The following is a 12,445-nucleotide window of genomic DNA, read 5'->3' on the forward strand; positions in this document are numbered from 1 at the left end:
TCATTTGTCATCTCCTCAGAAAGGCTTTCCCTGACCATACTTCTAAAATAACCCGGGCCCTTTATTTCTATATCCCATTAATCTCTATTCTCTTCATCATAGTTCTAATATTTTCTGAAATAATGTTATTTATGAATTTTTCACTGGTTTATTTTCTTCCTGCCCCATTTGAATGTAAACGTTTTAAGGGCAGAAACTCTCTTTAGTCATTGCTGTATTACCAGAAACTATAAGACGAATCGGCACATAGGTGCTCAAAAATATTTGTTGACTAAATGCATTAGTAATGCCACTTGCCCCTGATGAGAAAGTAAAGAAACAGAGGCTGGTGGAATGACTTTAACAGAGGAAAAGGACAGAGGAATGCATAATTGTGATACTGACGTTATTCTACAAGAGAACACGCTGAAAGCCATAGACCACGTATTGAGAATCACTCAGTTATTCCCCTTATCAGTCAGTAAATGGAGTTCCTTGAACAATAAGTAAAAGAATTCTGGAAGGAATTACTTCTTACTGAAAGAGAGCTGTCTGAAATATTGACAGTTCTCTACTTGGACTAACATAATGGATCAAAATGACATACAGCAGAGTGTTGAGTATTGATGCAAAAGGAGTTACTCCAATGCCTCCAGCCACGCAGAGGCTAACCTCATAGTTCAGGGAGTCTTCAAATGGACTTCCAAAGGGACCATCAATGTAGAGCCTGTGGACAAGGCAGACAAAGGTGGAAAAAATGAAAATGAGTTAAATTAAATTTCTATAATACGTGGCAAACATGATAAATCTAGTGTCTAGGCTTTGTGATGGCTCGGGCCTCATTTCATTGTTTCTCATAGTGATAAGCTTAAAGGAACAAGGAGTGTTGTTTATGAACTGTCAATATTAACACAAGCACATCTGTTTCAAAGCATTGGTATTTTGAGGGAAACATTCATTTAAAGTGTAGAGAAATGTATATAGGACCATGATAGTTAGCTAAGGACTAGTTAAAGCTTTGATCTATTTTATTACTATATTGGACTAAATTAAAATATCTTGTTTTATTGTGTCTAAATTCAATAATATTATTCTCCATGGTAAAGATAGCAGCAGAAATATTTCCTGAAACGCTTACCATGTGAACAGAAAAGAAATTAACCCTGTTCCTCTTCTTGCCCTGGTTAGGTTGATTAGTATAGAAATAGCCAGAGCACACTCTCAAAGGAATCTCTGAATACTCTACTTGTGATTGTATATTCAAATGTATGTGTGTGAAATCCTTCTTAACTACAATGAAACTTGAAAATCGTTCACTCAATATTCAGCCTCCCATTCTTTCTTGCTTTTTTTTTGATTGAAGTATAGTTGATTTACAATGTTGTGTTAGTTTCCAGTGGTTCAGTTATACATATACATATATCTATTCTTTTTCAGATTATTTTCCCTTATAGGTTATTACAAAATATTGAGTATAGTTCCCTGGGTTATACAGTAAGTCCTTGTTGGTTATCTACTTTATATATAGTAGTATGTATATGTTAATCCTAAGCTCCTAATTTATCCCTTCCCCCCTTCCCCTTTGGTAACCATAAGTTTGTTTTCTATGTCTGTGGGTCTATTTCTGTTTTGTAAATAAGTTCATTTGTATCATTTTTTTTTAGATTCCACATATAAGCAACATCGTATGATATTTGTCTTTGTCTGGCTTACTTCACTTAGTATGATAATCTCTAGGTCCACCCATGTTGTTATAAATGGCATTATTTCATTCTGAGCCATTATTCATGGCTAAGTAATATTCCATTGTATATGTATACCACATCTTCTTTATCCATTCATCTGTCGATGGACATTTAGGTCTCATTCTTGCTTAGTAAAAAAACATTAACGTTATTCAGGGAAGCAAAGTGCCCAGCCAAAATACAACATTTCCCAGGCTGTCTTGCATCTATTTCGGTTGTGTGACTATGTTATGCCTAATGTGATATAAATGGAAGTGTAGTTAGGAAAACTGGAAGGTTCCTTGAAGGAAGCTGTCTCAGTTGAAAGTTGCATCTCTATCCCCGTCCCCTTCTTTTCTCCTTCCTGGTGCCTGAAATGTTGACTTGATGGTCTAAACACTTATGATGACTATAAAATTGCCATACCCTCTATGGACTGCCTAGTTCCAGATATCTTTATGTTAAAAAAAAAAGACCCATATATATAAAACACTGCCATTTTAAAGCTTTTTTCCTATTACAAAAAAAGACTTTCTTAAAAAATAGTAACTGTCCAGGGCTTCCCTGGTGGCGCAGTGGTTAAGAATCTGCCAGCCAATGCAGGAGACATGGGTTTGAGCCCTGGTCCAGGAAGATCCAGAGCAACTAAGCCCGTGCACCACAACTACTGAGCCTACGCTCTAGAGCCCGCAAGCCACAACTACTGAGTCCGTGTGCCCAAAGCCCGTGCTCTGCAACAAGAGAAGCCACCTCAATAAGAAGCCCGCACACCACAACGAAGAGTAGCCCCTGATCGCCGCAACCAGAGAAAAGCCTGTGTGCAGCAACGAAGACCCAACACAGCTAAAAATAAAATAAATAAAAAATTAAAATAAAAAATTTTAAAACCTAGCAATTTAATTTAAAAAAACAGTATATAAAGGTAAAAAAAATAAATATTTTTTCTTAGTTGGCATTAAGTGGATAATAAAACTGAACAACTTTATAGTGTTTTAAAGTTTACAAAACACATCTCTATAAAGTTCTGATTTGATCTCATCAATCCTGTGTTTGGCAAAAATGGACATTCCTCCACATATTCTATCTGGGTTGATGTCAAAGGAAATGTTATTTTTAATGAAATTTCAGAATATAACAAGCCTCTGGGGTAGTGAGATTTTTATAAGAGAATAGCTATCTTTGAACTAAATTAGACAGCCCAAGGATTATTTTTCTAACCAAAATAAATTTATAGGCCTAATCTTTCTGTCTATGTAAAGATACTACAATGTAAAACCAACAGCTTTTTCCTTGACTATTCTGACATCAATAGAGCTATGAGACTGGCACAGTGCTACATGCTTTAGATGAATTATTTGTAATTATTAAACAAGAATTAAGTGGTATCATTCTACTTCCTCAGTTAGGAAGCTGAGGTTCTAGAAGTTTAAATATTTCCTCAAGGTCACACATCTAAGAAGTGGTTTATATTGACCACCAGAATGAACTCCATTTCTATTTATGAAACCAAAAAAATCAAAACTGTCTTCTTGAAAAAGGAGTTCATTCTAATCCTTTCAACCAGAGAAATAATGAATTGAACCTTTTCTTCACTGAATATTAACTCTCTTTATGTCTGAAAATATTTTTATCTTAAAGTCTATTTTATCCGAAACAATATTTCTTTGGTTAGAATTTCTCTGCTGTATTCTTCACCTTCTTTAACTTTTCAGCCTGTCTTTACCTTTATGTTCTGAGCAAATCTCTTGAAAACAGCTATTGCCCTGTTTCATTTTCTTATTCCAGTCTGACAGCCTTTTCCTTTGAACTGTAGAATTTAGTTCAGTGATGTTGGATTACGTACCACAATATCACCTGTACTGTTTGTCCAACTTTTTGTTTCTTCCCCTCTCTTTTTTTTTTTTTTGACTACTTTTATGTTAAGTGTTGGTCTCTGCTTTTACCTTTCTGTAAGTAAATTACGATTTTTCCTAGGGTGAATTTATTTTTATTATGTTGCTTGAGATTCATTGATATCCCTGAATTTGAGCTATTATTTCTTCAAATATTACATCTCCTTCACTCTCTCTTTTTCTCTTTTTGAAGCTCTAATGTAAAGGAATGCATGAACTTCTCACTCCATCCACCATACCTCAACCTTTCTTTCATATTTTCCATGCCTTTGTCTCTGTGTGTTGCATTCTGGATAATTATTTCAGTTCTACTTGACAATTCATTATTCTCTCCATGGCTGCGATAAACTGCTCAAGTTTATGATATTGTATCTCTCACTTCTATAAGGTCTATTGGCTCTTTTTCAAAAGTGTTTTGAGAAATTTGATTGTCCTTTGTCTCTTAATCATTATTTTAATACTCTCCTTTATTTCTTTTGACATATTAAACATTTGCTTTATACTTTTTAAATATACACTTTTACTAACATGTGATTTGTTTCATTTTTTTAAAAATACGAGCTCTTTGGTGCCTCATGTATAGGAATACTTTGAGGATTAAAATGTGTCCCTCCAAAAGAGTATTTTCATTTTCCTCCTCCAGGCCACCAAAGGACACCATGAATCTGGAATCACTTTAAACTAAATTTTTGTCTCTGTGTTTAGTGGGCTATATACATATTGTGAATTCAGTGTTTCAACTCAAGTGAGAGGGAGCTTGTGGTTACTAAATATCAGGGGAGATTTCTTTTCTAATTCCCTTCAGAACCAAGGACAAAATAAGTCAATTATCTCTACCACCTCCTTCTGCCGAGCCGACTATTTAATCTCTAGTTTATCCACTGGGCCATGTGCAGGGTTCTCTGATCTGCTCTCCAACCCTCTTCAGAGCCCAGGACTTATCTCTTGTCCACCACCCATATGGCCTGTTAAAACCAGCTCTAACTTTTGGGGATAAATACATATGATGTTAGGAGCAAATAGAGGCTTTAGCACTCACTTCACTGATTCATCTAGGTAGGACATTCCTTATGGGTTACGACCCCAAGCAATTATTTTTATCTCCTACCATATCAAACATGTATTAAAATTACTAACGTTTGTGTGCTTAGATTTTTAGGCTTTCTATACTAGTAAGATTATTATTGAGCATCTAGTATGCTATATTATGTTTATTTTTCACTCTTAAATACACACATACACATACATAAACATATAGGTGGATCCCCACTATTGGAATTAGTTCCTATAGAAAGTTAAGGAGAATTTGTTTTTGCCCTTTGATTTTTTTTTTGTATTGTGCTGGCTAACTTAGGCTTGATCTGCTAATATGTGACTTGAAATGCTTATTAATATGCAAAAACTAGTTCAAATAATATAAAAGAAAAGCTACCAAGCTCTTCAAACTGTGCACACACTAGGTAGTTAACTGGAAACATGAATTATAAGCTGACCAACCCCTAGTGAATCTTCAGGTAAAACACCTAGCCAAATTTCACACCCCATTCCAACATATATTTAAACCCATCTGCAAGCCACACTAAAATAAAATTACCTCTGAAAGCTTTTAGAGGGAATATATTCGGTTAAAATAAACACTTTTAGATCTTTAGTTTAGACTTTTATACTACATCAGCCTTTCCAACAAAGAGCGCTATTTTTAAAATTGTATTTAATTTGGAATGTTATTTATTAAGATGATAACCGAATCTTTTTATTTTCTGTCCACTTATCTGCATTTAGGTGCAAATATTTTACAATTTCTTTTTCTCAAACAAATCATTCCATCCCTTTCCTAGCTTTCTTCTTTTTTCCACATGGCAACTTATCTCCTGCTGAAAGCATGGTATATAGCTCGCTGGCTTAGCTGCTGGCTAATTTTAGTGTGAATGAACTCTTAAACCTCAAATTTATTTATGCTATATTTTGTTTTGTCATTTCTTTTCCATTAGTGTAGAGAGCTCAATTCAATTAAGAAATAAAAGTAAAATGTCATTATTATGCATCTTGTCTTCACAGGCAAAAAAAAAAAAAAGAGAGGGTAGGGGAAGAAACAGAAAACGTGGGACAAATAATGAGTACAAAATAATTCTGTAGAATGTAATTCAACATAAATGAACGAACATCTTCAGCTCAATGGGAAAGACTGTCAGACTAAAATAAGACAATAAAATTGAGTCATGGGTTTTTTCAAGAGAATCAGCTAAAAGATAGGGTACAAAAAAGTTGAAAGTTAAAGAATAAAGATATAGGAGGAAAATTTATTCAAAAGTAAAATATTTGTAGTCAACACTTAGTTCAGATAAAACAGACTTTAAGGAAAAAACATTGTTACAGATATTATGTTACTAATCATTGGTAATTCAGCTCGCTGGGGTGTGCTTTCAGATTTTCCTTTGTTATCAAAGATAGGTGACCATGAGGCAAGAGACTTCTTTATTCTACTCTCTTCTTTTCTGTACAGCATGCTGAGCACTCCTCTCTTCCCTGGTTACAGATGTGATAAAATTTGACCTTGAAAGGAATGAAAAGCCTTTCATTAGGCTTTGACTAATATGTGGTATGTTTCCATCCAAAGTGTGGTTCTTGGACCAATAGCATTAATTTTATATGAGAACTTGTTAGAAGACAGAATTTTAGATCCAACCTCAGACTTACTGAATCAGAATCTGTGTTTTATTGAGGCCTCTGGGTGGTTTGTAAACACATTAAAGTCTGAGAAGCACTGCTCTAATGTGTCTTTCCAGAGAATTCCATTAATGTTGATAATAAAGTGAGATTTTTCCCTCTATTTTTCTTTTGTATTCTGTGAATATTATCTTCTTCGTGACTTTATAGAAAGTGATGATTTAGTTATTTCAAGATCTGGAGGGTAATGTCTGCTACCTGAATGTGAATCTTCTCCAAAATTGTACGATCAATACGGAATGCAAATAAAATCATACATAATTCATATCAGCATTACCAGGAGACAGAGAATAACTATTGTAGAAAAATGATCACTAAATACCAACAGAAAAAAAGAAAGTGGTTGAAAAGGAAGACAGGCAAGTAATGTCTCTCATATATATATATATATATATATATACACATATATATAACTGTAGACTCTGAAATCAAAACCAGAACAATGACACAGAACTATATTTAAAAATATAATCCAAGAAAGTACGAGTTCAGAAATACCATCAACAAAATCTCAACCTATAAAGTTAGACAGCCTTTGGGAATTAAGTGTAATATTACCATATTCTGTGAGTATATGGATTTTTTTTTTTTTTGCCCTCCTACCACCCTGAGTATATGGATTTTAATGTTTTGTCTCACCTTCCTCTGCCATCATTTTTTTCCTCCCTAGGTGATTTTGGAATAACAGAACCCCAAAATGCTGGATTTCAGCTGTGATACAACTTACCAGCTGCAATATTTTTCAGACAGGAAGAAATAATCACTCTACTGCTATAAGTTTCTATCATTCTAGCTTCTATGCTTACTCTCTGATTGATTAGAGGCTTTTAATAAAAAAGAGGTAAATTATATAAGATAAACTCATAGAATAAATGGGTATAACAAACAAAATACTACACATGAAAGTGCTTTGAAAACAATAAAATGCCATAAAAAATAAAACACATTTTTATAAATACAGCTAGCCCTATTGTCTAGGAATCACCAGATTTCCTCCTTGGGTTTTACTACTAACTCAAAAACCCAGGAAAACCAGGACGCTGTTAAAATAGCTTAGCTCAGTTGTTATCTCCAGTTGCTGGCGTACAAGAGGCACTAAAAAATTTTGGTTGCAAGAAGTACTGAAAGAATAAAATATGCTCAACACGTTCATTTGCCTTTAATTTAGAGACAATACACTTGCAACCTCATTCACTAGAGGGGAGAATGCTCACAGTAGGGTAAAATTTTCTGTTCTCAAAACTTTCACAGCAATTACTTTCAGTACAGAGATTTTAACAGCAAAAAAATAGCCTTTTAAAATCCAAGTAGGAGGGAAAATTGCAACTTAAAAGAGCTATTAAAGAAAATTTAAGGAAGATGAATAAAACTATGTGTTTACTATATAGTAATATAGTAAATTAGAATGTAGGCTCTAAATCGAGTTTAAATCATGGCTTCAGCAGCTAGTAGCTATGTAACCTTGAGCAAGTTACCTATCACTTTGTACCTCAATTACACTCTTTGTAAACAGAAGGTTATGTAAATAATACACACATCACTGGTTATTGTAAGGATTAAATGAGATAATTCAGGCAAGGTAAAGACCACTGGTTGTCTACCCTTTATCTGTTTTCTCTCCCTTATTCCCAATTGGTGGTGGCGTTACAGTAATGTATCCACTTAAGAAAAAAAAAATGACTATATTTCCCACCCTTTCTTACAAAGACATAAGACCCACTTTAGGGTAATATGATGTAAGACGCTTGGGGTTGGGGTTCTGAGCAGCTCCTTGTAAAGGAGGATGCTGACTCAGCTTGCCTGCACCTTTTACGCCCTCTGCTCTTCTTTCTTCTGTCTGGAAAGAGAATACGATGGCTGAAGCTGAAAGAGGCATCTTGCAATCGAGAGAAGGAAAGAGGAGTTGCAGACACCTCAGATGTAATATGCTGACCCTGAATTAATATAAGCCACCACTTACCTTGGTACTTCTTGTCACATGAGAAAAACAAGCCCTCATCACTTTTAGCTATGTTTCTGTTTTATGTAGCTGAATGCAAATATACTTGATAAAACTTTTATCATGGTGCCTGGACATAGTAAGTGTGTGATAAATGTTAGATTTTATTATTAAGAATAAAGAGTTATAATTTACATACATTTAGTGCTGATGCAAATGTACATTTCTGGAAAATTATTTGCCTTTGTTATCTTCATCTCATTAACTTTTACTTTAAAAGTGATTCTAATTTAAAAAAAAAATCAAAAACTATCTCAGATCCTTACCTCCCAAAACCTAAAATAAGGTATCATAATAATAGATACTCCTCATTGAACATTTAATTTAACCCAGGACCTACCTAAACGTTCTATATACACCTTCACTCCTAATTCACACAACAACCTTTACAGGAAGGTATAATCTCCCTTTTACTGGGGTGGGAACAAAAACTCAAAATGTTAAGTAATTTTCTCAAGGCCACGTTTCTATTAAGAAGCGTTACTAAATTTCTTGTAAGACTGACTCCAAAGCTCATCTTCTTAATGATCACATATTAATGATTACAGTCAATTGGAAATTATTTTGGTTAGGGATAATACATAAAGGCAAAACAAAATATGAAAAGGGCACATTGTATCAAGGAACTCCTGGAAATTCCTGCTTTGCAGGATGGAAGGGTTCAGAGCCATCCTTCATATAACAGTTGTTTCTGGGAAAAAGGTGAATGTGATTAACTGTTTCCCTGGAAAGGACAGTTGCAGTTTTAGACTATTCCTTTCCCAGGAAGTAATCATATCAATAAAAACAACAAGGAGTGGGAGGGAGTTAAAAAGCTTGAGAAAGTCTTTGAAATCTTTCTATCTTTCTCTAATGGTCCTCAAATGCTAGCGTGCATCAGCATCGTTTGGAGGGCTTGCTATAAAACACAGAGTGCTGGCCTCCACCCCCAGATTTTCTAGGTCAGTAAGCCTGGGGTAAAGTCTGTGTTTCTAACAATATCCCATGTGACATTGATGGTTCTACAAGAGCAGGTAGGAGGATAGAGAGTGAGCTGGTGCAGATGGGGATTTTAAATATGGTGACCCAGGCAAGCCCTTAACATTTAAGTTAAGACTTGGTGGGAGGTGGTGGGTAGTGGTCCACACCGCTTAGACTTTAGGAACAACTTAAGGAAGAAAACTTCATCAGCAGAGGGCTAAGAAATCTCTCCGTAATTAATGAGTGAGTGATTAATACCTAATACAATCTCATGCATAAATAAAAGCGACATTGTTCGAAAAACTGCTTTGACTGATGTCTGTTTCTTGGAGTTCTGAATCATTTAATCAAGATTTTCCAACAGAAACCGTTAATTAATTTAGGGGCTGCAAGGAGAAAAATTCTTTGGCTAGAAGTTCCATAAAACAAGTATATTATCAAAATTATACTACCATAACCATTATGAATAGATTAATTTTAACTGCTTTTTTAATATTCATTTTTACTATAGGTTCATAAACTGTTTCTAAAATCATGGCTTAACTTTGATAATATCTCACTCCTCTAGAGCTGAGAATATTGTTGAGGAGCTATATATCACCTTATGCAAAAAGGAGGTTGTTTCTATCCAAGGATGTTAAGATAGGATTTTAAGATTTTTAACAAAGGAAGAACTTCAGGCCACTTTCTCTCTCAACTTATAGACAATTTCTGAGTCAAAGACAGATAAAAAATTAAAAAAACTAAAAACAGCTGATGTCTGAGAAGATGTATGACAGCTGAGAATGCAGGATGAGGCAGAACAAAGAAAGTAAATGGTCTCAAAGGCACTAGATGGAGAATCCAACCAATATGCTTAACTTAATCTCCTAGAAAGTGTTTACTTCCTCAACTTGTTCTAAGATTTCAGCTTCCTGACCTCCCAGCTACAGGTTCACCTTGGCCCCATCCTTGAACCAGTTCTTATTTGAGTCCAGAACCAGTTATTCTCTCACTCAGCACGGAGGCATCCTTATTCCTTGTCCATTAGTCTTGCACTAACAGAGTTCTTTGACTTATCATATGTCTGAGCAGAATGTTCACAATTTCAGCAATGCCTCAGTTTTTGTAGAACTGTTCGGTGTGTTTTTTTTTTTTTTGGTGGTCCAACTTGCTTTTGCAGTCCTGATGGCAGGGTTTTTACTTGTGAATTCCAGCCCAGGGGCTGGGACCTACTATCTATGGATAGATCAGCTTAATTTTGACATTATGCTTGCCTAGATTCGAAAATATTCAAGAATTAAGAATCCTAAAAATATCAATTTTTTTAGATCTCCTGCCAGCCAGGTGTTGGAATATTATCTACTAAATAAAAGAAAACCTAAGTTTAGGGATGAGAAAATGAGAGAAAGTAATCCTTTAATATTATGTACATTATGAAGAATGTTATGATTAGCTGTGATTGTGGAAACTACTAGAACAGCTGTGCATCCGTCATAAGCAGGCCCACAATAGAAAGAGTCCCTTCCTGAGTAATCACTGTGCCATCAGATCCCATCACCCAGAGCCATCATTGTTGGGCAGAACATGTCCGTTCTGGCAGGATCTAGACTGGAATGAAGGGATAGAACCTCACCACCCTGCCCTGAGGTGAGGCATAGCTTTGGGAAAAGGTAGAATAGAGCTGGGAATGGGGATACTAATGAGAATTCACATTTGCAAAAAGTCAGGTACTTTACATCATTTTATTTAACAATCACAAAGCTTTACGAGGTAGAATTATGCCAGGCACTGTGTGTTCCTCAAAGCAACACTAGAGGGAAGGTACTTATCTGTCTATCTACCCACCCATCCCTAGTTCCTGACACAGAGCTCCTAAACTCTTCTACATATGGGTACTAGGAAAATCTTTTATTCTAGTATTTAGTCTTTGGCTCTTATTCCTGACACAGAGCTCCTAAGACCTTTGTAATTTCCTCAATGATAGGAGCCTCTGACACAGAGTTCCTATATTCTTGGAATTTCCTGATTCTAGGAATGTCTCTTGTTCTGATGAGACAATTCTTGGTGGGCTCCAGGATGCGGCTGGTCACCAGAAATGCCAGGCCATGATTAGAAGCTTGGAAGTTTCAGCTCCACCCCCCCATTCTCTGGAGAGGGGAGAGGAGCTGGAAATGAAGTTAGTAACTGACCATGCCTCTGTGACGAAGCCTCCATAAAAAGGGGTTTAGAGAGCTCCCAGGTTGATGAACACATCTACATGCCAAGGGGGTGGTGCACGCCAACTCTATGGGGACAGAATCTCCTGCACTTGGGACACTTCCAGACTTCACCTTATGTATCTCTTCATCTGGCTGTTCATCTGTATGCTTTTTCATGTCCTTTATTGTATAATAAATCCGTACGTGTTTCCCTGAGTTCTGTGAGCAAAGGACAGAATCCAAGGAGAGGATCATGGGAACCCTGATTTGTAGCTAATTTGGGCGGACGCTGTAAGTAACTTGGGAACTTCCTACTTGTGATTGGCATCTGAAGTGGGAGCGAGCAATCTTAGGGGACTGAACCCCTAAGCTGTAGGGTCTGCAACTAACTCTGGTTAGTGTCAGAATTGAATTGAATTGCCAGACACCCATCTGGTGTCAAAGAATTGGTTGGTGCGGAAAAAACTCCCACGTACCTGGTGTTAGAAGTATTGTATGTGAGAGTAAAGGAGAAACAGGGAGTTTTTCCTGTAGTGCTAATATTGTATTTGAAATAGAGGGGAAAAAAATCATGTTCAGAAAGACCTCCCACTTGTCCTCAGTCATGGGGACAGTAAGCCAGCATGCGATACAAGTGAAACTGCTTGAATTCCTTCCTTAAAGTCCTTCCTCTTCCCTTCCCTCCCCTCACCCTTTCATCCTCTACCTCCTCTTCTTTTTGTCCAATAGTCATCCCATTCTGCTGATTGCGCCTCCTAACATTCTCAGACATCTATCTGCTTTTCCCTATTACTATTATGACAGAATCGATCCTTTATCACTTCCCTCCTGAATATGAAATACGATCTCTCAATGAACCACCCACTTTCACGGTTCCATATGCTGTTATACTCTTTGTTCCATCTATAAAAAGCCTCTTCATCTGGTTCCATAGCACTTGTCAAGATTTTCCCCAAAGGGAAAATTAAACTTTACATGAATTGC

The 12,445-nt window shown here is 36.0% G+C and overlaps 1 protein-coding gene across 1 annotated transcript in view; it reads right to left on the reverse strand.

Annotated features, from left to right (window-relative positions):
- The window catches only part of NOX4 (NADPH oxidase 4), a 153,045-nt gene that overhangs the window by 25,142 nt on the left and 115,458 nt on the right, over positions 1 to 12,445 (reverse strand). The window contains exon 14 of the mRNA XM_089915387.1: positions 587 to 706. Coding sequence (XP_089771513.1) covers positions 587 to 706 — 120 coding nt within the window. The remainder of the gene's footprint in view (positions 1 to 586; positions 707 to 12,445) is intronic.

The sequence above is a fragment of the Delphinapterus leucas genome, chromosome 7 (genome assembly GCF_059928025.1).
Source record: "Delphinapterus leucas isolate spDelLeu-1000000601 "Yukka" chromosome 7, BTC_Dleu_Yukka2, whole genome shotgun sequence".
NCBI classification, from domain to species: domain Eukaryota; kingdom Metazoa; phylum Chordata; class Mammalia; order Artiodactyla; family Monodontidae; genus Delphinapterus; species Delphinapterus leucas.